This window comes from Taudactylus pleione, unplaced genomic scaffold, assembly GCF_031769625.1.
Source record: "Taudactylus pleione unplaced genomic scaffold, aTauple2 ptg000454l, whole genome shotgun sequence".
Taxonomy (NCBI): domain Eukaryota; kingdom Metazoa; phylum Chordata; class Amphibia; order Anura; family Myobatrachidae; genus Taudactylus; species Taudactylus pleione.
In genome coordinates this window covers 184,138-209,458 of record NW_028284856.1, presented here as the reverse complement: position 1 = coordinate 209,458, position 25,321 = coordinate 184,138, and the positions used below count along the sequence as shown (strand labels likewise).

General features: G+C 41.8%; 1 protein-coding gene across 22 annotated transcripts in view; it reads right to left on the bottom strand.

Moving 5' to 3' along the window:
* The window catches only part of CAMK2D (calcium/calmodulin dependent protein kinase II delta), a 286,873-nt gene that overhangs the window by 183,287 nt on the left and 78,265 nt on the right, over positions 1-25,321 (bottom strand). For all 22 annotated transcript variants that reach the window (XM_088448303.1, XM_088448282.1, XM_088448294.1 and 19 more), the window contains exon 3: positions 17,639-17,698. In XM_088448303.1, the coding sequence (XP_088304429.1) occupies positions 17,639-17,698 (60 nt within the window). The remainder of the gene's footprint in view (positions 1-17,638; positions 17,699-25,321) is intronic.

Genomic DNA, 25,321 nt, shown 5'->3' with positions numbered 1-25,321 from the left:
CCCAAGTGAGGTACAACAATGGGGCCCGCCCGGCGATCCGCAATTGAGAGGATCCCGAGAAAACAAACCGCCCAAGGGGGTCGTGAAAGAGGCCAGCACCAGATGACGCCACATACAGAACCCTTTATGAGTCAAATCCTCCGCACTAACACCTGCAGCACATGACTTGCAGGATAGTAAAAATGGGTGCAGTATAACGCTCTATCTCCTGGTCAGACATATCTGACCAATCTTGGCGGAAATATTAAGCAGCGCTATACTGGTCCTGACTGATGCCAAAAATTAGCTGCAGGGACCCATTTTCAGCGTATGCAACACACAGTTCCATCTAAAATATGGCAACGTGCAGCACGCAACAGTATGTGACAAACCACACAAATATTAACAAGTATATAAATGTGAGGTCTCAGAACCACCCTAAGTACAGCTGTATTAGGGCAGATAAAGAAAAGGGATAGATATACACTGACAGGTGAGAGAATAAAGTACAGTCAGCACTAGCATAAGTCACATACAATGCAGATATATACATATATACATAAACATGTCATATAATATACTGCACTATTACACTGCATTCAACTGCCCAGATTCAGTGTCTGGGAAGGCTACAGTGCTGTGTACACTGACCTGATGGTGAGGTACGCAGGGGGACTGGACTCACTGCCATCCTGAGAGATTTCTGCTGCACCACAGAGATAAAATGGCCGCTGGAGACCTCAGAAGAAGCGTGGCCCGCGGAGGAAGCAGCTCAGCGACGCCAGACTATGGATACTGAAAGGCGCGCTGAGCTGAGGGGAGGAGCCGCTGTAACAGGGAAGGCTGCCTCCCCTGGCCGGCTATTAACCCCCGGGACGCCGGCTCCCTGCACCGATCGTTAAGTCCCTGGTGGTCTAGTGGACACACGGGGTATGGGGGGCCCGCCGCCACTGCCGGCGCCTCCGGTCTGTCCCCTGAGACCGGAGGCACAGGACTGCATTTGAAATGCGCGGATCACCGCAAGCGGTGATCCGCGACCTTACCTGCTCCCCGTGGATCCGGCAGCAGTCCTGGGCGCCCACAGAGTCCGGCTAGTACAGACTCTGGGGTCCCGCTGAGATCCCCAGATCTGTACTGGCGTCTCAGCGCCAGCGGGGTGACGGAGCGGCAGCTTAGACGTCCTATGGACAGTCCGACGCTGCCGCTCTGAAGAGTCCAAAGTCCATGGAAAAAACTTTGTCCCTAAAAAAATAAAATAAGCTTAGGGGCTGCTAATCAGCTCCCCCTGCGCTAACGGTGACCCGACTCCGGCCGGGCACCAACTTAAACTGAGGTGCCTCTCGCTTGGGGTTGGGGTTATAGGGAGAGTGGACCCAGTGCATCCTGGGAGCTAAAAGCTTTAACTGCGTGGTGCCCGGATTTGGTTCCCAACCTATACCCCAAGGTCAACCCTGTGGACCCCCTATGGACCCTGAAGTAGAAAGACGTGTACACACACACACACACACACACACACACACACACACACACTGTTTCTGACAAGAATTAACACTCAGTAAAATACAATGATGAGTTAGGTGTAAGCCAATTTCCTCAATGTAAAATATACAAATTTGCACTATGCATGTCCAAAAAAAGGAGTATGCCAAGGCCTATGTGTAGATCTGTAGAATGTGTATGCATCAATAGGAGAGGAGGTGTATTCACATGTACAAAGAGATTGAATGAATGTCAGTAACTGTATCACCTGCAGGATGCTGAGGGCTGGTGCAAATGCACACTGATGATAGCTGCCAGCACAAGCTAGACACTTCTAATATGCTGACTGACCTCTGAGCACATGGTGCTTTCTTCATTGACCATGCTTATATTTTTATAGTATTTCCCACAAGCGAGGTCCGCCAGGCAAAATTTTCCTGCCGCCCAGCACTGTGGCGGGGCCTACAGTTGTGCAGCATTGACGTTTCAGCGACTTATTGGCTGAGCCACAGTGTAGCTCACTGCTCCCCGCCAGATAGAAGATGCCACCCACCCTCTCCACCTTGACCCACCTTGTCATAGACTCCCCCGCCAGAGGGAAGATGCCGCCCACCCTCTCCACCTCAACCACTCTACCCTGCTGACAAGCAGTGCAGCCTCAAAGCTTCCCCCTCTCCTACCCAGAGCCCGCCAAACAGTAAAGTAAGATGCCAGATGGAAGGGAGAGGGGTGCACAATGGGCTGCGTCTTAGATGCTGTGATGGAGTTTGGTCCGGTCTGCGCTACTCCCCTGATCCGAGCTGCCTGGTGATAACACTGTATATGATTTTGTGGGCACATTTGTTTTTTAGCTTTGTTCCTACTTTCACTTGTACATAAGAAAGAAGGTTATGCCTGCTAGATTATAAAGGTTTGGTTTATGTAAATGAAACCTAATATTGAATGTGCTTTTCCAGGGGCATTTGTGGGTCCCATAGCAACTTTTGTAAGTGGCCCATATACCTCCCAATGGAAAATAAAACACACAGAGAAAAATGGTACAGTCAGGAGACAGATAAGGAAGACAGGCCCCCCTCAGCTCTGGGCCCCATAGCAGCTGCACCTACGGTGGTTGTGGCATTTTGTTATTCGCTACCAAAACCAAATGTTAAAAAGACTTTTGTACTGCTTATGACCTGGTAGGGTCCATATGCTACATATCCAAATGGCTGTAAACATGCTATTTTTGTGTGTGTTTCATTTGAGAGCTTTTAACGCATACAGGTCCACCACAGTATGAGCCCCTTGCAGCAAGGACATTGTGCTGCACGGAGGGTTTGAGGACAGGTTTCCATTGCTCAATAAAGAGAGGACTGAGTACCAGGTTTTGTCTATGCTTTTGTTTTAAATAGTGTTTTTCATAAGTTCTTTACACAGCTGTCACACTTCCAAAAGAAGACCTGTGTATTTATTGTATTGTCTATCACTGTAAAAACTGTGTAACTACTGTATGCAAATACCGCACAGGAAGGGTGAGCTAGTGGGCATGTCTCCATAACTACCTACAAGAGGGCAGTCCAACTGGCATACATCCAATACTTCTTTCGTAGTCCCACCTTCCCTGTCACACTACATAGACATTATTCTATTAGATCATTTTTTAATAGTAGTCAGTCAGTACGCAAGTGTGTAAAAGTTAACAAAATGCAGTTGTTTTCCTGATATCACTGATAGCTATCAGCGCTGCAGGGCCTAGTCCTTCCCAGCTGTTTAAGTAGAAAGATGCTTAGCAAATATGTTGCCTTAATTTACCAGCCAAAGTTTATGTAAATTCATTCAGCAGCAATGTTCAGTATTTACTTCCAGGGGTATATTTACTAAAGGAATAGTTTTTAGAAATGGAGATGTTGTCCATAGCAACTAATCAGATTGCACTTAACATTTAACTAGCACCTTCTAGAAGATAATAGCTTGCATTGCTATAGGCAACATCTCCACCACCTCTAAATTTAAATGTACCCCCCATTGTCCAAGTGGGAGTTTCCAGATATCCCTGACAATATACTCCTCTACCATGAGATGCTGCACTGACGTAGTAGTAGCAGCCAAGACACTCATCAAAGAATATAATGGGGTGGGTGTTGTCCAATTAGCAGGAATACTAGGATGGTGTACGGACTCTTTAAGAAGATGGAAACAAGGTAAATATTTGAACAGACTACCCTATAAAAAGAACTACATATGAATACACTGCTCTGCATAGCAAATGAAAAACACATATGAGCTTAATCTGTACAGAAATATAATTAGTTTATGTAAATTGCATACAGCATATAACTGAACAGCCATAGGACTTGTCAGTCACTGGAGGTGCGCATTACAGATGTGCACTGAATGTGCCATTTGTACGGTTAGAAATAAAACAAGAAATATGCCAAATTGTTCACACAGTGCAAAGAAAAGGAGAATAAAACGGTTTTATAGATTATTTTGTCTAATATGATTATGGATAGAAAGTAAACAATACTGAAATATCAGAAACAGTTTATTTTACTATTGCGGATGACATGAATCTAACTGTAGTTAATAACTGCTGAGCAGCTCTATAAATATCTTACTCCCTACAGACTGAGGAGATTCTTGTGAAAAGACTGTGGAATCTGCCCAATGTTGGTTTAATGAATAAATGTGCAGGAGATCATGTGACTTCACATCTCCCCTTCACCCACTACAGTAGTCAGTCTTCAGAGTAATAGAAACCATGGACCTAAAGCTTAATAGACAGTATTATTTCCAGGGTGAATTTCTGCTATAAATGTAAATCGGGCCTGCATGAACCCATTAAGATCGTGCAGGATTTAACTAGGCATAGAAGCAGAGACCATTGCATTGTTCTGAAATATTCATAACTGGTAAAGTCATATCTTTCCTTGACTCTACTGCTGATATTATAGACAAACTCTTATATCACAGTAGGTTTTTTTTTATATATTTCCTTTCATATTTTTGAATGTGACTTTAAGGCCAGAGGTGCAGTGCTGTGTATTCCCTATGCAGATTATCAAAAAATGTATGAAGTGCACATAGGGGGCAATTCAATTGTTTGTTGCTCCAGTCTAAACTACACAGGAGCTATTTAACGGTTTGCTTGACCAGCCGCTGTCTCATGAGAAAATGCATGGGATTAGCTGCATTAAGTAGCTTCTCCCTTGCTAAGTGCTGGGCATGCTGCAGTTACAGCGAACCCGCGACGAGCCCTGAAACCCTACTTTATGCAAAATTCTTCTCCCACCTTAGAAGGGTTTGAAGGGTGCGACTGAAATCCATTGCAAGTGCAGGGATGCTCGCGCAAACAATTGACTAGCTTCCGGGATCTACTGGGGCTAAAAACAATTGAATTGTCCCACAGAATCCCATTGTTTGGGCCCTGTCTCAGGAGTCCTTTTGTCACAAGGCTAATGGAAATCTCTTCATCCCTACTTTTGTCAAAGCTTCCTTAAGGGCCTTTTCAAACCTCTACACCGCACCTTTAGATATAAAGAATGACCCAGAAGTGTTTCACCGGTTACCCTTGTTCAAGTGCAAAACAAAACTGAAGTATTCTACCAATAAACCCCCCATGAAAAACAAATATGAGCTACATGCTAAAACAGTGAAATGCAAATAAATTAAATGAACAGGATCAATAAGACATTAGTCTTTCATCCAAAATGATATACAGATGTGTCCACATACATCTATCCTTCGTGCGCTACAAGTCGTGTTACACAACATGTGAGCGCCATGCGACACGGTAGCACCTTGCACCTTTTCATGCAACTTTTTCCATTAAAATGCATCTTATTCGCAAAGTGATGTAAATAGTAAGCACAGCAGCTTCTTCTGATTAAAATGGTATGGCGGCATGCCTATATTCTCTGTGTGACTGTGGTTATATCTGCATGCATAATGTTACGTTACAGTGTCAGTGCACTGTAACGTAGCATTTTGCATGCAGATACAGCCGCAGTTCTACACAGAATATAGGCATGCCACGTATCATTATAATCAGGCCGCATATCATTACAATCAGGAGAAGCTGCTGTGCGTACAATTCGTATCACTTTGTGAAGTGCTAGGAATACCACAGTGCGTGTGTTTTACATGACTTGGCAATCCCTTTAGTGGCCTTGATGCTACACACACACACACACACACACACTATTTGCAGTCTGTCAATATTTTGAATTTCAAGGACTAAACACAGTGATGTCATGGTGAATATAATTTGTTCCTTCTTCCCAGTTAGAAGATAGCTTTGTAGTACAGGCTCTTTTTCAAAGTCCTGGAAAAAGTTTACAAGCAGCATTCCAGATGGTATTCCCAGATATGGTTTTGCAAAATCAAATCAATTTATCACAGTTTAATTTTGTAATGCAATCTGTTCAAATGAAAATTTGCGTATTGAGCTGCTGCTGTTAAAATTACTGTGTTATACAAATTTGAAACAGCATCTCTAAAGCATGTGCACTTATGCGATTTCATGTATATCATTAGCCTCAGTAGTCAAGATAATATGCACTAAATCCAATAGCCATCCATTCATTAGAAACAGTCCCTTTGTAAATCTTATTGAACACAAAGGGTGATAGGTTCCGAGCTGCAGATTATAAAATTCTTAAATAATTACGTTGATCCACGAGTTTCTATTGACTCGCGACCGGCTCCTGATTAAAAATGACATTGCGCTGTACTTGACTGTAGATGGTGCAGGACATTGCTTGCTGAGTTGCAGGGCCCCATAGCAAGCGCACCCCTTGCACCCTCTATAGTTATGCCAGTGCTGCAGCCGTTTATGGGCATGGAGTGTCTAGCAGCGTTCCTGGAAACTGGGGTGTGTCGCCTCAGTTTACTGGGAGTGCCGAGGCCAGCGCCTGCATCATAGGACACAGATTTGCTGGCCCCGCAGGTGGCCAGGAACTGGCCAAGCTTACCCAGCCTGGCCAAATCAGCAACCATTACGACTGATGGTCTAAGGACGCTGCACCAGGATCGCAGATACATACAGGAGGTGTCTGTTTCCTACAGACACCTCCTGCTGTATTTGCATTTAGTTGAACATTATTGAACAGCCTCTTCCCTGTGGCTGTGTAATACCGTCCACATCTGAATCAAGCCCAGTGTCAGAAATTGGATATTGTCACTTACCCAGAAAACTGTGGACAAAAGGAATTAAGTAACAAACAATTTTAATGCATGTCGCCACATGAAACTTGTCATAGGGATAAGAATTATTAACTGGAAAAGACTTAGGCTACTTTTTACACTCCTGTGGAAATCACCCATGGGGAAATTCAATTAGCTGCAAGTCTTGAATTTGCACCTTACACAACTTTTCCCCAAAATTGAAAACCTGTGGATGCATTAAAAAGCTACTGAAATGCATAACCCGTGAGAAAAATCAAAGGTTAGGGGCCTATGTATCAAGCTGTTTTTTACATGAAATTATGCAGAAACTGCAGTTTCTGCATAATTTTATGTAGTGCACCTATGTACTAAAAGCACAATGCCTGGCAAAGTGCTAATTAGCGCTGCAGATCGCAATCTCTATTATTATCATTGAGGACTACGATCTGACCCTTATGTACTAAACTCCAAAAAGCAAAGCTTTTCGGAGTTTAGCCACTACTGTAAGCCCATGGAGGCTCCAGGGGCAGGAGACACATCTTTTGATTTCTCTCTCGCAGACCCTGGTCGGCTCTGGAAGCTGACATTGTGCGCATGCGCAGTGACAGCTTCCCCCGAGGAAGTCTTTCACTTCCACAATTTGCCGGGGATATAACTCACAGGGACAGCAGTTACCGCAACCTGCGAGTTCCCCCTGTACATAGCGGGGATATTTTCATTAAAAATTAAATTATCCCTTGTGAGTTGGACAGCGAATAATCCTGGCAGTACCGCGATTATTAGTACATAGACCACTAAAAATTCATAATTCACCTGTTTACGGCAGGATATATTGTAACTTATCAGGTAAATCCTGAGAATTAAAAATGGAGTAAAATTTTTTTTTTTTAAGAGTAATCTAAAGGCCTCAAATTGTTTTCCTTCAGACACTTTCCCTTGTAAAGCACAACAAAATATGCTGGCGCTACTAAGTAACTGTAAATAATAATTAAGAAGATGTGCTTTAATGCGGGACAGGCATGGTGGTGTGGTGCAGAAGTGATTGTGCTTGTTTTTTTTTATAGAAGGGAGTTTGTAAAGTGCAGTCTGTAAAACACTGCTTTTGTCAGTAGCTCCTAGAAGTACTGACATTTATGTGCCAGACTGTGCATTGCAAAAGGTTTTTTTTCACAAGCAAGAAACCTGAACATGTCATAAACCAATAATACCGCTGCTGTATCAGTTGCAGTTTCTCACCTATGATTGACCAGTGGTTCCCAAACTTTTTAAAATCACGGCGCCCTAGAGTATAAGCATTTTTTTCACGGCACCCCTAAGCAAAAAATTGCTATTGAGAAATTCAGAAAAAAATGTAGTAAGGTAGTAAAGTGAAGTACATTGTGCTTACCTGTTATCCTTAGGTTCAGTTATGTGGTGGTGGACAGGTTTGCACTTCAGTTTTTTCACATATTTACATTACATTAACCATAAATTGACTGATTTGGTTCTGGACCACCAACCTGAGGCAACCTTACAAGTGTCCCGAAGCACCCCAGGGTGCCACGGCGCACAGTTTGGGAACCACTGGAATAGACAAAAAAAAAAGAATGAAAATACAGAGCTGATAAAGCGTAATATAAATAGAATATTAATTCTTGATATTTTTTATTAAGCTTTACCAGCTCTGTATTTTTTTCTTAGGATGGCTTTTAAGCTATTGAAATAGTCTATATGTTTTTTGATTACCAGTGTTAAGTAGACCATGCTTGCTTGAAATTCCATATCACACTGCAGACTTACCAAACACATAAAATAGGCGTTCCAAATAAAATACTACAAACTTAATAGGCGTTACAGTAAGCCACACATTAACACAGATAAAACAACTCGTTTCTCATGGCCACTTGCTATGTTGTGAGCAGAAACATGTCACGCAGTCTCCTGGTTACATAGTTGTTATGGACATTTACTTGTGTAAATTTGTAAGAAACATAACTAATCTGACTCTTCCGCTCCATTTACAGTGTGTACGACTCTCCCCAATTCTTGTAGATCTTCTAATTCCTCTACCCTAGTCACATTACATCAGGGATGGGGAACCTCCTGCGTGGGGCCTTATAAGGTCTGGCCCTCAAAGCTTTTATCTGCTAGCCTCATTTGGCTAGCTGGGTGCCTAGAATGGCACACTGCAGCCAGAATCTATGCAGCAGTGCCACCTGAAGCATCCTTAGGACGCTTCAGACGGTCACACCGCTGCCCTTACAGCCCCCCGCAGCATCCTCAGGAAGTTCCCGGCATTGCTGTAATCACCGACGATTGTGGCCCCGCCTCCATGTGACATCACGTGGAGGGTGCATGGCCTAAACCAGGCCCACAAATAATGTTATATAGATCAAAATGGCCCTTGGCAGAAAAAGGGTTCCCCACCCCTGCCTTACAAGGTCAAGTTTATTGTTACATAAAGCCAATATCCACCTGTTCTTATAATTTGCTACCAACAACCATTGTTGTATTCTTATTATCGTCTAAGTTACAATATAATACCTTTCCTAATAGCAATATACTTGGCTGTCACCACACCATTATATACAGCTGTATATTGCCTTACTTCCTCACACTGATTCCAATCTGTTAGGAGAAGTGTCAGACTCAGGAGTTGGGAGTAAAGCAAAGAAAAAAAAAACCTTATACTTGCCTACTTTGAAAAAAAAAAGAATTTCAGGGAGATTGTGAAGCAACACCTATGAGCGCGGCGGTAAAGTGGACGTGTCACCACATGTTTCAATAACATTATCTGCCCAGCCCGCCAATCATACATGGGGGGAAGCAGCATCAGCGCACATAATATGCGCTGATGCCACTTCGGTGGTTAATAATACATGTACCCCACTATGTGCAATCCTGTAGTATATTCCAGTATGCGGTGTTGTGCTACCAAGTAATCTCCAACATTTTTCTCTTTGTTGACTGCACCAGCTAGTAAAATGTGTACTAAATGTATTAAACCCTGGGGACACAGACCCTATAGGTAAAGGGTCTGCTATAGGTGAAAAACAGGCTAATTTTTTAGGTTGACACAAATACTGGGTGCAGTCACTCAGAATGAATGACATCAGTTTGATGTGCAATATGAATCTAATAATAACAACCACCTCTAGATCCAATGGAGGCTCCTACCACAATCCCCATTTTTCAATAACATTATCTGTAATATCCAGCCGAAGAAGGTCTTTAACACATTTCTCACGTCCTGGTTATAGGTACGGATGTGTATAGTGCAATGAAACATGGCATCAAATGGACTGAGGAAAAGTAGGTGGTGGTCAGCAGAAGGTAAAGGAAGCTGTTGTAATATTTTGCTTAATAATAATTTAAGACATTTTATTCCCAATAAGTGTACTTTATAAAGTGCAAAACAAATATTGGAAGTATTACCTTGAGGATACCAATATTCGTCAAACCTTATGTGTACAACACATTCATTTAACTTTTAATATACAGATTAAAACCATTTTCACATTGCCTCAAAGCATCACAACATATTTGTGCCATCTATATCGGTATTTTACAAAGCGTAATGTCTTTCAGATGGTTTAGAGTAAACTATTTCCTGTAACTGGCCTATGCAGTATGCATATTTGGTGAGACTTGGTAAAAAGCAATTAAGGATGATATATTTAAATACTGCATGGACTCAAACTCAATAATTTATGACAGCATTACCCATACAACAGCTTCCAAAATGCCCTCCTTTGACCTCCTGCAGTTCAGTCCTACAGTTCAAAGGAAAGCAGTTTTCTATAACTAGATCAAAGTGAGCATTGCAATACTGTTTGAAACATTTTATATATGTGGATTTATATAAACTTTTATAAAAAGAAAATAGACAAAACTTAAAAACACAATTGAAATGTCAGAATTCCCATAAGAGTTAATAAACACAGACACTGCATAGGTGCAATGGTTTTTGGGGGGCAGAGAGCCTCAATTAGACATTATTATGGAAATCTTGCGTAAAAATATATAATACACTGAATGTACAATGTCATGCCATCAGCATCTATTTTTTAAAATTAATTTAGTCCTGTGTAAAATCCACCCAGTGCTCAGCCTGATAGCAGCAGCCATGTTTGGCCTTTATAAGCTTCCATAGTAAGCTTCCCAATGCACCCTGGGTAGAGGATAGGAAGTATCCATTTTATTTTCCACATGGTCAAGGCAATCACGTGCTGTATATTCTCCCTAACGCACAGCACTGATGGAAAGAACTCTATGGGCCCGACTCATAGATGGATCTTTTGACACAGTTGCTGTGCAAAAATATGCTAATGCCTGCAGGAGGTGGCTGAAGGAGAAAGACACCTCTTGCCATCATCTTAGCTCAGATGCTTGCGTCCAAATAAAAAATTGTGATGATTGCAGCATCAGCCGTCTGAGCAATCCTAAGCTTACTCAGAATGGCCACTTCCTGCCTGCTTGCAAGGCAAGTAAATCTGCATCAAAAGACGCAGACATGGGCCTTTGCCTCATTGTTAAAAGTACCCAGCACCACAGCAAGATGCAGTACAAGACCAATAAGAGGGGAGCCCAGAAATTGAAAACAATTCTTAGGACTTGTAAATGTAGAATAAAGCATTTACCACCGGATGCTGTTATTATGTCGACACCACACCGTCGACATCAATGTTATGCTGTGAAATGTCGACATTCTGAAGAACCAGAGGGTTAGAGTTAGGCTGCGGAGGGTTAGGCTATGTAAGGGGAGGGGTAGGCACTATGGGGAGGGTTAGTCTGTGGGAGGGGAGATTATGGGTTAGCAATACTCACCAGTGGAAAAGCCGCAGGATCAATGAGAAGTCAGAGTCAGCGGACCGTCGGACCCACCGAATCAGGTAAGACACCACTAGACCACCAGGAATGTTGTGTCGACATTCTAATCAGGTCGATATTTCATCAGTGTCTACATAACAATTGTCAACGTGTCAATGTTGACATGCCAAGCATGTTGACAAAATGTACCAAACCCTTTTCCACTCACTGCAGCAGTTTGGTGTAAATTAATATGGTCTCTGCACCACTCACTTCTATTGCGCAATTCTATGAGATCTATCGTGTCTGGCCACCTGAAGCACAAAACATACACATCACCACTTACAAAGCACTTACAATCAATGGTGTATACTTAATTTAGGCCAGGCTGTCTGAGATCTGTAAAATGAATACTACAGAATTGCACCTTTATTTATTCAACATGGCAGTTACTAAATGGATACTTACTTTCCTGTTAGGAATATTTTTACTTGTTATGACTAGGAATTAATATTGTACATTGAGGTGACTGTGAAATCCTGCAAGAAGTAGAACTATTAAATATATGTTTTAGTCTTATATTATATATAGTAAAGAAGAAAAAACCTTCACTGAGTTAACGGAATGCCAGGGGGTCTCACCCAGACTCCTGAAGGAATGAGCCAAGCTTCCACATGCTGCCCACCTCTCGTCACCATGGCCCTATCCCCTTATTGTAAAATGTCACAAATTAAGGGGCGTGCGCATGACATGGTAATAATGAGTGTCACCTCACGTTAACCCCTTCCATGATTTGTGCTTGGAAAACTGCTTCCAGCTGACTTCCTGTAAAAGTCCCTGATAACTGATCTGGCCACATTTCTAGAACAAAAATGAAAACATAACTTTATGCAACGCACAACGCTCATACAATCCCACATACGATGCCTATAGCCCTCCCTCACGATACATGCTACACGCCACTGACTGCATAGTGACACTTTATGGGTTTCAGACACAGAATGAGCATAATGTGTAGAGTGCATTATATATCCATGGCTAAAAGTGGAGGATTGTCACACTATCATTCAACAGATCAATAAATGTATGTATACACAATAATCATAAGATGAATAATAAATGTTCCAAAAAGCAGGGGACCAGTAAAGAGGTGCAGAATCCACAATATCCTTATGAAGGATGATATGGCAACAACAAAAAATGTAAGTGTCTGTAGTAAAGATAATAGACTGAGTGCACTAGCATAAATTAAATATGAAAAATTCAGGTTACAGGTTTCCAGTGGCAAAACCTAGGGCTCCCTGGATCTTTCACAACTGTGCCTGAAACAAGAAGTGATGCAATGTGGGCAGGAAATGCATTCCCTTCTTACTACGTTACTTTCATTCTAAAAACATATAGGAGATATAAATACATGGCAGACTATGGTTCACTTGCAGAATTGTGTTTCATGATTAATGCAGCTATAAAGTATTTTGCTAAATGGATATTATTTATTTTTAAATGGAATTGTTAAAAAACTATACTTAGAGGGGGGGTAGGGAGAATCAGCTGCAAGTCCAAATTAAAATGTTCAGGTAAAGTCATAAATATAAATAGCCTTGGGCCATTAATCTCATTATATGGAAAGCCTTTTATTAGCTTTAAAGCATGTCAGAAATGGTTGTGTATACAGTTTTTTTTTATACTTTTTAATTGCTCAAATCAAGTGAATTTCATATTCTGAAAGTCCCTGAAGACAGATGCACATAGAGCACATTTTTTTTATAAGGCTATACCTAGTTTTGCAGCTTTCTAAATGTTGTATTAATGCTAAGTAGCTGCTTGTATGCACTATCAACCACTGCTCATACAATGGATATTCCAATATTGATGGCACTTCGTTTAAGGCAGTTAATGGTGCACAAAGCAAATTTTTTAATATTTTCCATTTGCTCTAAACATTGTACAGATTTTTGTTGGTTTAGCATAACCTTTTTTAGCCAGAAGGCCACATGGGGAGATGGTACTCATACCTCCATTGTAGGGGAGAAGCAGATTTTGGGCCTGGAGATAAGCACCTGTTGTGAGCTGTGCTCCCAGATGAAACGTTCTCTGTCATTCTGCAAGAAGCTTGCTATAATCCACTTGTATAAGATCTCATTGTACATATGGTATAGTCACCTGCTAGAATCCCTTCCTACTCTAATTGTTGTCTTGAAATAAAGTTTAAAATGTTTTAAACCGTTCCATCTGGTCTGGTCACTTTCAGCTAATTTTCTCTTTTTGTCTGTTCTAGTCTTTTTCTAATCTACTTCCATGACTGCAGTTGGCAGTTTCCTCAAAATGTGATATACACTTTCTGAATACTCCACTTTAAACAATTTGTTCCTATGACTTACACATTTAATACAAAACAGCTCAATAGCAACTGAAATACAAGATGCTGTTTAACCAGTCAACTTTGCAGAAGAATCTGGCAATAAAATTATGATTTCCTTCAGCACATGAAATAAACAATTTAAAAGCTATGGATAAAATCAACCATTCATGAATATATGGCAGATGGAAGCAACACCCAATGCTGTAAGAAAGTGTAAATTGGCACTGTATTTGAGGAGTTGTGGCTTTATAGCCAGATTTTCCTATAGCTCTAGCCACATACACTCATTGTCTGATAGAACCAGACAGAAATGCATCAAGCCAACTTAAACAGAAAGGAGGGTGTGTTCTAGTGAGTTTAGTGGAAGAATCAAAAAGAGTGACTAATCAATAGCGTATGTCTTCACATACAAAGTGGGCAGTTTTCAATGTTCTTATACATTCTAAAGCCGTGGTTCTCAACTCCAGTCCTCAAGTACCACCAACAGGTCATGTTTAGTAGATGTCTTTAATCATACACAGATGAGTTAATCCATTTTGCTGGGTCAGTATTTATCCCACCTGCTTCCACAGACATCCTCCAAACATGATCCATGATCTGTTGGGAAACTTAAGGGTTGAGGCTGAGAACTACTGAGCTAAAGCATTATCAAAATTCTATACATTACTTCACCTTTCATCAGCAACAGAGTCTATGGTCCATGAGATTACAGAGTAAATTAGGTAACCTTTAAATTACTGATGGATAGATCAATGTATATTAGTGCTCCAGAACCGATTACTCTGGGCTCTGTATGTTCCTTTCTACTATAACCTAGGCCCATCGTAAGTCTCTGCAGCCTTGTGTGTTAATTCAGGAAGAAATTGAGGACTTTGTTTTAGGGGGATCGGTATGATTTACCGCCGGTTCTAATCCCGACAGGTAAGTATTTTCTTATTTACTAATCTAACCCCCCCTTAACCCTAACCCTCCCTTAGGGGTGCCTAACCCTAGCCTCCCCCCCCAAGTGCCTAACCCTAACCCCCCCTGTAAGTGCCTAAACCTAACCACCCTTCCCCGCAGCCTAAACCTAAGTCTCCCGGAGGGGGTGTCTATCCCTAACCTCCCCTGGGGGTGCCTAACCCTAACCACCCATTCCCCTAGCATAACCCTAACCCTCCAGGGGGATGCCTAACCCTAATAGCCCCCCGGGGGCCCCTAACCTAACCCTCCCCACCCATGGCTGTCCGCGCCCGGCTTACCTTCGATCGGGGTGACGGGCGTCGGGCTCCCGGTGTAGGTAAAATGACAGGCGTTGGGATTTCGACGCCTGTCATTAGACCCTTGCCGGGATTAGACAGTCGGAATGCCGTTTTTGGGGGTGTACTCTTTTCATGAGGTTTGTGATCCTACTTGCTACTAATGTACTATATATATAGCGATCAGCCATAACATTAAGATCTCTGACAGATAATGTGAATAACATTGATTATATTGTTACAATAGCACTTGTCAAGGGGTGGGAATTAGGCATCAAGTGAACACTAAGTTCTTGAAGTTGATGTGTTAGTAGCAGGAAAAACTGGCAAGAGTAAGGATCTGAGGGACTTTGACAATGGCCAAATTGTGATTGCTAGACGACTAAGAGAATCTCTAAAACAGTAAGTCTAGTGGGGTGTTCCCAATGGGTTGGGTATGAAATACCAGCGGTATCCTGATGGATAGAGATTCCGACAGGGGAGGCAAGTACCCTAACCTCCCCTCGTTGGTGCCTAACCCGAACCCCCCCTTCCCGTAGCCTAACCCTAACCCTCTTAGGAGGTCCCTAAAGCTAAATCCTCTCTTCCCCATGGCTAACAACTAACATGCCCTGCTTACCTTTGTTTGGGATGGAGGCTGTCGAGACATCGGCGTCCGGCTATAGATATGCGTCGGGCTTTCGACGCCTATATTTAATCCCGAGTTGGGATTCCGATGGCCAACATCCCGGCCGCTGGTAAATTAACTATATCCTGTTCCTTATATGCAGTAGTTAGTACCTGCAAAAAATTGGTCCATGAACCAGCATCAGGGCCATGAGTACTCAAGGCTCATTGATGTGTGTGGGGATAGCCTGGTTTGGTCCAGTCCCACAGAAGAGCTACAAAAGTTAATGCTGGCTGTGATAGACAGGTGTCAGAACTCAGTGCATCGCACAGCTTGCTGCATATAGAGCTGAGTAGCCACAGAGCAGTCAGAGTGCACTGAAAGAGCCTACAATAGGCATGTGGGCATCAAAACTGGACCGGGAAGCAATGGAAGAAAGTGACCTGGTCTGATGAATCACATTTTCTTTTACATTAGCTTTACCTGGGGAAGAGATGGCACCAGGATACACTATGGGAAGAAGGCAAGCCGGCGGAGGCAATGTGATGCTCTGGAAAATGTTTTGCTTGGAGTTCATAAGGATGTTACTTTGATAAGTACCACCTACATAAACACTGTTACAGACCAAGTATACCTTTCATGGCAACAGTATTTCCTGATGGCAGGGGCCTCTTTCAGCAGGATAATGCATCCTGTCGCACTGCAAAAACTGTTCAGGAATGGTTTGAGGAACATGATAAGCTCCAGGTGTTGAGATAGCCTCCATATTCCCCAGATCTCAATCTGATTGAGCATCTGTGGCATGTGCTTGAAAAACAATTGCCATGGAGGCCCCACCTTGCAAGTTACGGGTCTTAAAAGGACCTACTACTAGCGTCTTGGTGTAATTTACTACAGGACACCTTCAGAAGCCTGGTGGAGTCCATGCCTTGATGGGTCAGTGCCTAGTGCGCCAATGTTTAGGAAGCACCTGAAGCACCAAGGGGTTGATGTATTAAGCAGTGAAAGGAGTGAATAAGTGGACCAGTGGGGAAGTTTCCCCTAGCAACCAATCAGCTTCTCACAGCTCTTCAGAGCACGTAACTAGAAAAGCTAGACTTTTGAAAAGCAAGTAATATTTAGGCTTTCTATGGTGTGGGTATATACCCAATTGAATAAACCAAATGGTAGAAACAGTGGCAAACAGATGCGGGCGGGACATCGAGATGCCGAAAGTAAGTAGCGTGGTTGGGGGGGAGGATTAGGTTTAGCCACTAGGGGGAGGGTTAGGCACTAAGGGGGGTTAGGTTTAGGGTGCGGGTAGGGGGAGGTTAGGTTCAGGCACTAGGAGGGGAGGTTAGGGTTAGGCACCAAAGATGGAGGGTTAGGGTAGGGAGAGGGGGCGGGTTAGCATACCGACCAACAAGTGTCGGCATGTTAACCCTGTCGGGATCCTGGCATAGGGATTCTGACCGTCAGAATCCAGATTGTCGGTAAAAATTCAATAGTTGTACAAGCCCTTTAATATAAACAACAGCACTTTGATACACTATTTGCAAATGGGCACATATATTACCATGCTGCATAGAAGGGATGCTTGTGATAATCAATAAAGTTCTTAAAAGCAAATTATTTTCAACAAAACAGTTATTCATAAAATATACAAATATATTGAAGCTTACGCTACATGTAATCATATATTAAAGGATGTAGAAATGGGTATTTTTCATGTGTTTTTTGTGCAAGGTAAAATGACTCACTGAAAGCGTGACATCCTGTGATCTGCTAGATGACAAGGGCATAGTGTAACCTGAGATTTGCCTTTTTTGGAAACTTTATATTTTTGAAGTTTACAAAAAGCATTAAACAATAAATCCTGATTAGGTTATGTTTTGTGGCACTTTATTCATATTTAAATTATTACAGTAGTTTACTACAATACATTATTCTTGATTTACATTTAATTGGATTGTTCAAGTCAATAAAAAACTACTAATCTCTAAACAACTTAAAACATAATTGAAAATTCAAATCACCGATACAGTAAATGGATGGACTTACCAATATTAGGATGCTTCAGTAGGCGACAGATTCTTGCTTCACGTTCCAATTTCTGGTGATCTGTGCCGAGAAGAAAATAAAAACAAATTATATTGGTAAACGGTCTACCTTTACATATGTAGCACATTACAAATTGGAGGCACAATGTTACATTCAAATGCAGCAAAAATATATAAAGCATAGATGCATATGAAAGTAATACATTTTACAATAAATGGTTAGTAATCATGCAGGCAACGTTTTAAGAAGTCTGCTCTACTAATAAACTAATGTAACAAAGAATATTAGGAGCTCATAAGACACAAATTAGAAGTCATCATGATGCTCCTATGGAGAAATAAATATTGATCACAGTATTTGTTGCTTGAAAGTTTATAACACAAATGTGATCAAGAATCTTCATACTAATCCTCAATGGACTGCACAGGTAAATGATGTAGTGTACCTTGTGCAATTCATAAACCGTATTATAGATACCCTCAAAAGTACCTAAAATCCAATTAACCAATTCTGACGGCAGAAGTGTAGTCTATTGCCGGAGTTTATATTATAGTTGATATTACAATAATGTATCCCCTTACTGTAAAATGCAGGGACACAAGAAGCCTATTTTTTTATAACCAACTAGAATCATAAGGACACACAAGTCTGTAGTGTCTAATTATTTTTTATTTTACCAAGAGGGGTAAAGTAACCCTTCTAGTAACCAAGTTTCAGTTTCAAACTTCACAAATTGCTCCTCATATACAGGTGTCTTTTGCTCTCATTGACCGTTATGTTATGAAATGTAATGATGTGAATAACACTTCCAAAATGAGTCATGAAACAAGCCATACATCACCGCACACATTCATATGTACAAATATATCATTTATGTAGTCATCCGGGACGGTTGACTATTCTCCTGAGATCTGGGAAATCTCCCCCCAAAATCATGAGTAGGGATGCTGATAGGCGAATGTCTCAGCTGGGTGGTATTTTGGGGTATGAAATTCTGTATATAACATGTGCAAATGTTTGCAGACAAATAAAATGCAAAATGGAGGTTAATATTTTGTTTTGAAAACTTTATTAATCTACAACTGCAAAGGTAATTTGCCCATCAGCAAGATGAACCCATCACCAGGACAGCCTTGGGATTATAATTACGTACAAAATATTAAAAACTTCACCCACTGCAAAAATTGTTCCCTCCTCATCAATAAGTTCTTTAGTAAATGCAAATGTAACTTCTTTATGCAGACGATGAAAGTGTCTTCATTGTTCATAGGAAAAAAAAAAAGTAAGAAAACAAAAAAGGTTAGCGCCAGTCACCCAACTTTTCTAAATCAGCTTGCACACTGACAGCTTGGTAAACACACCAACACCATATTACACAGTCATTATTTCTAAACAGGGACAAAATAATCACTTTCGGTACAGGACTAACTAGAACTCAAATGTCAAGAAAGTCTCTCCTTTCACAAGGAAACAAAGCATTACACTGGGAGGCGCTCCCCTTTGTGTGTTCCAGACTGCACTTCACCGCATAGGCAACTTGTAGCTCTAATCTTAAAATGACTACTTGTTCTGAACCGGCAAAAAAGTAATTGTGCAATAGGGCAGACATTCAACATTCAAGGTTAAAATAAAATCTTAAGTAGGGAAATAAATAAAAAAGATTCATGTTCCACCGTGTTGAAATAAATAGAAAAAAAAAATGTATGCACACCATGGGTTTATTCATGTACATGGTGGCAGGTTTTTGTTTTCTTAACATTCCTTATCGTTCTGTTATGCCTGATTGTTTAGTAGAAATTCATGTACAGCAGCTGGTATAGCGAAGTTTACCCTTAATGGGCTGTGCTACGATCTCCTGCTCGGTTAGTATTTTGTTTTGTATATTGTAGTATCTATAGTCTGTGCATGTGCCGTTTTTTCTACTTGCCCAGTAGCATGCGCAATCTGTTGAAGGTTGTCAAGCAAGCCTGCAGCTAATGACAGATGACAAGCCGCAGCGGATGCTAATGGGAGACCAGGGCGCGAAGCCATCACGAGGGAACACCAGCAAGGAGAGGCAAGTCTACACTTTCCTTGCGTTATCTTACAAATGATCAGATTGTCGTTCTAAAACAGAAAATCTGTTAGCAATAAAATAACCACACCAACAGGTTTTCACTGCCTTCATGAATCACAGTCACCATACTTAAGTATGTTAAATATAACATGTTTCTTCTCCATGTTAAACCCTCTCTTTGAACAGCCGAAGGCAGAGAAATACCTGTTTACAGTAAAACAGGAATTTTCTCTTCTCTATGAATAGACCTCCATATGTGATAAAATACTCAATGAGGGCAGTTCAATTGCTCTTTGGCATCCTATGGAGCTATTCAAATGTTGTGGCGATCGGGCACTCATCTCTGCTAGCACTCTCCTGAGGTACTAGGCAGAAATGTGTGAAAAGTCCAGCTTTTGGGTGCCCAAGCTGCATTTTAAGCATTGCACCTAATAGTTTAGATGGGTTTAGTTGCTTTACGTGTCTAAACCTGGTGTATGTGGGTGTGACATGCGCAATAAGATAATGGGCGCCCAATTACTCGTGTCTGATCAGCACAACAATTGAATAGTGCAAATGAGATATGTCACGACTCACCACCATAATTGTATGTAAGCCACATTCAGTTATGGCGGTTAATATATTATTCTACCACATTATTTCATTGATCAACAGGGCACAAACTAACATAGCCTAATAATGATCATCTTTACATGGATTGATAGCTGTGACCAAAGAAACAATAACTTGATATTGCTATACCTGTCCAGCAGGTATAGACAATGGGCAGGTACACGACAATGGACATTCTTCCAGCACCATTGGTTGGCTGGAAAACTACTGCAATACATTGTATCCGTTATGTCTGCTAGAGTCTAACGAAACACAAAGCAGGCAATATCAGAAGGACATGGGTACTAAGACCTACCCAACAGCAGTGAAATTATTCAGTAAAACTACTCTCCCTTATGTGTGTTAATACCAATTTTAGTGTGAGGAACGGTTATTTAGGGCGTTAAATGTTTCTTATGCAGGGCATCTCTTTTGGGTGCTACTAAATACAGAAACTTAACAGCCTGAGCATGAGCCATTACATTTAAACTGCCCCGATATGCAGCCTTTTTTTTTTCTTCTTTTTTTCTTGTTCATATAGGGGCTGATTCTGAGTTGGAAGCAGCAGAAAAAAAAAGCAAGTAACTTTGGGCCTAAATCAGAGATGTAAGCAAACCTGATGGCTTGCTTACATCACCTATGGGTAGCCATTTGGGGGTGAGGTGCGCAACCCTAGGGGGAGGTGCCGGCCTCCCTTCTGGAAAATATCTCCCATTTTCTCGGAGTTCTGGGACCAGGGTCTGCATCTTCTGACGCAGACTTCCTGGCCTTGGCTACGGAGCTGCAAGGGCCAATCTGAGTAACCTCAGTGTGGCCGATGGTCTCACAGATGATCGGATGCGGTGTCTTAGGACCCAGCACTCGGCTCTGCGATCCCGGCAGGACGCATCTTTTTAACTCAGATGCCTCCTGCAGCATTAGCATATTAGCTGTATGGTATTGCACTACTGCTTACCTGCAGCTGTACAACAACGTCCAACTCTGAATCAGGCCCTTTGCACCTTGATAAAACCATGCTGCACTGCAGGCGGGGGAGATTTCAAATGTGCATAGGGATTTATATTTGAGTAGGGTGTTTCCAAACTCAAATCTAAATTGCAGTGCCCATATAAAGCTGCCCCTTGCATTGCCACATAGTTTGTTCCAAGTGCAAAGTTACTTGATGTTTTTTCTTTTGCTCCCAACTCAGAATCGGTCAGCGTTTTAGCAAGAGTACACACTCAGCTGATGCTGTAAGGGGGCACCACTATATATAGAGCGTGAGACAGCCTCTTCCCCTAGTAAAGGATACAGATTAGTTTGGCATTGCGAATTACATGGCATATTGGAGATTTGAAAACATAAAATATGACAGACAGGACCAATTGGACAAAGGATCCCATGGAACCAGTGTTAATTTTGACAAGTATTTTCAATTTAGTCTTAGGGGGAGATTTATGTCAAAGCCGGATAATCGGCTGAGATAGAATCTGTTTTTGCGACTGATCACCCAGTGCCATTTTAAGTTACAACTCACGAGCTAAGTACATATGGCGATGTTTTAATAATCCTTTCAGAAACCATACCCTGATGTATACAACCCCATTCTAAGGACAACCTTGCATAAAAAATACCATAAAAAACACAGTATTCACGCAGGGTTTGGTAAAACAACTTCCTGATAAAAGTAATTAGAAAAACAATACACCAGGATACTGTGGGTGTTTTTGCATGTACAGTCAGGTGCATAAATATTGGGACATTGACAGAATTTTCAGATTTCACCACCACAATGGCTTTGAAATGAAACAAACAAGATGTGCTTTGACTGCAGACTTTCAGATTTAATTTGAGGGTAATTACATCCAAATCAGGTGAACGGTGTAGGAATTACAACGGTTTCTATATGAGCCTCCCACTTTTTAAGGGGCCAAAAGTAATGGGACAAACTAAACAATCCTAAATCTAACTTTCACTTTTTAATACTTTGTTGCAAATCCTTTGCAGGCAATTACAGCCTGAAGTCTGGAACGCATAGACATCACCAGACGCTGGGTTTCATCCCTGGTGATGCTCTGCCAGGCCTCTACTGCAAATGTCTTCAAGTCCTGCTTGTTCTTGGGGCATTTTCCCATCAGTTTTGTCTTCATCAAGTGAAGTGCATGCTCAATCGGATTCAGGTCAGGGGATTGACTTGGCCATTGCATAACATTCCACTTTTTAGCCTTAAAAAACTATTTGGTTGCTTTGCAGTATGCTTCGGGTCATTGTCCATCTGCACTGTGAAGCACCGTCCAATGAGTTCTGAAGCATTTGACTGAATATGAGCATATAATATTGCCCAAAACACTTCAGAATTCATTCTGCTGCTTTTGTCAGCAGTCACATCATCAATAAATACAAGGGAACCAGTTCCATTGGCAGCCATACATGCCCACGCCATAACACTACCACCACCATGCTTCACTGATGAGGTGGTATGTTTTGGATCATGAGCAGTTCCTTTCCTTCTCCATACTCTTCTCTTCTCATCACTCTGGTACAAGTTGATCTTTGTATAATCTGTCAATAGGATGTTGTTCCAGAACTGTAATGGCTTTTTTAGATGTTGTTTGGCAAACTCTAATCTGGTCTTCCTGTTTTTGTTGCTCACCAATGGTTTACATCTTGTGGTGAATCCTCTATATTCACTCTTGTGAAGTCTTCTCTTGATTGTTGACTTTGACACATATACACCTACCTCCTGGAGAGTGTTCTTGATTTGGCCAACTGTTGTGAAGGGGTTTTTCTTCACCAGGGAAATAATTCTTCTGTCATCCACCACAGTTGTTTTCCGCGGTCTTCCTGGTCTTTTGGTGTTGCTGAGCTCTCCGATGCGCTCTTTCTGTTCCAAACAGTTGAATTGGCCACACCTAATGTTTTTGCTATCTCTCTGATGGGTTTGTTTTGATTTTTCAGCCTAATGATGGCTTGCTTCACTGATAGTGACAGCTCTTTGGATCTCATATTGAGAGTCGACAGCAACTGATTCCAAATGCAAATGTCACATCTAGAATCAACTCCAGACCTTTTACCTGCTTAATTGATAATTAAATAATGAGGGAATAGCCCACACCTGTCCATGAAATAGCTTTTGAGTTGATAGTCCCATTACTTTTGGCCCCTTAAAAAATGGGAGGCACATATAGAAACCGTTGTAATTCCTACGCCGTTCACCTGATTTGGATGTAATTACCCTCAAATTAAATCTGAAAGTCTGAAGTTAAAGCACATCTTGTTTGTTTCATTTCAAAGCCATTGTGGTGGTGAATAGAGGCCAAAATATGAAAATTCTCTCAATGTCCCAATATTTATGCACCTGACTGTAAATGGAGAGACCCCACATGTGGACAGGTGTAGCTGTGGCAATTGAAATATGGCCCAGACACCATACATGCCGACGTTTCACTCCCTCCTTCCGGGAGGGAGCTGTCGGGCTTTCTCGGCGGGGGGCGGGTCGTGGCGAAAAGGGGGCGTGGCCCGGCGGTGACGTGCATTTTGGGGCAGAGCATGGGGGCGTGTCATAGCGATCATGTCATCGCAGCTCCGCCCCCTCTTTAAAGTGCCGGTTTTAAAGGCATTGTGAGGCAGGGGTGTGGGCCGTGATGACGTGATTCAGCGCGAATCGCGTCACTGGCCACTCCGCTGCCGGGATCTTTATAGTAAGTGCAGGGGGGGGTGGACGTGTCGCTGATCGCGGGAGGCTTGCCTGCTTTCCCGGGAGGTCGGGAGCGGCACCCGATTTTCGGGAGGCTCCCGACCAAATCGGGAGGGTAGGCAAGTATGCCAGACACTGATCTGCACAATTGAATTTGTCTGAATGAACAATGGTAAGAAATCTGCTTGAAAAGAACTGACACAGGTATCCTAAATAGGCAGAAGAAAACCTTTGAATTCACTGTCAGACAGGATGGCACCAGCAGTCAGCTGGGGGTCTCCACCCTGTTTGAGAGTGAAACTCACTGCTCATAACACCTTGCATTGTAGTTTCAAAAAACATATGTTGGAGGGGTATGATATATGTATATATGTGTATGTATGTGTATGTATATATATATATATATATATATATATATATAGTAAATCCATCATAGATAAATGCACATGCATAAACACCGCACATTACGCACAGTTGCGCTGTTTCACTCTACAAATAAATGCACCACGCATATTAGCAACTTTATGCAATATTCACTTACACATACACAAATTACATGAAAGGTTCCCTAGTACTAAAGTGTAATATTCAAGGTTTATTCAGGGATTATTAATGTTGTGTAATAAAGGTTATTTGATATCTAAGGTTTAGTACATGGTAAGCAGACCGTGTCTGGTGTTGTACTGATCCACTGTGTCTCCACAGATTCCCGGTACCATCGGTGAGAAGATCGGAACCTGCGTCTGCAAACTATGGACTATAGAGTTAAAACATTAAAAATGTACTCTGTAATGTTAGCAGCTTAGATTTGCATGCAGGGGGAAAAAGGATACAAAGGGCGGTTGGAGGCCGTTGTGTCTATTTGAAATTGTCCAATAAACGACCCTGTAACCAAGACACCTTTAAGAAGAACCAATGGAATCATGCCAAACTTATCTATTGTATTTCCAAATCCCTGCAAGGGTATATAAGTGCACTCTCTGACCCCAGTAGGGAGTCTTCTTGCTGATGCTGTTGAAGGAGGTTTCTTGCAGATGCCGGTATCTGGGCCAGAGCGCGTGCGTATATAACAACTGTACCTTGGGGCTGTATGATTTATTTGCGCTAAATTGTCTTTAGATCACAACGTGTAACCTACTGTTTTTATGTTGAATAATAACCTTTTGTGCGTTGGAAACACATTCAAAGTCTGAAAGCATTTATTTACTGTGTGACTCATTACGCTAAATAGCGACAATTTTAGAAGGTATATGCAGGATTGTACCAAGGTTTAATCACGATATTACATTTAATAGAGCACAGTTTTAGCAAAACTGTGGCAGGGCATGCTGGGATATGTAGTCCCACAGCAGCTGGAGTG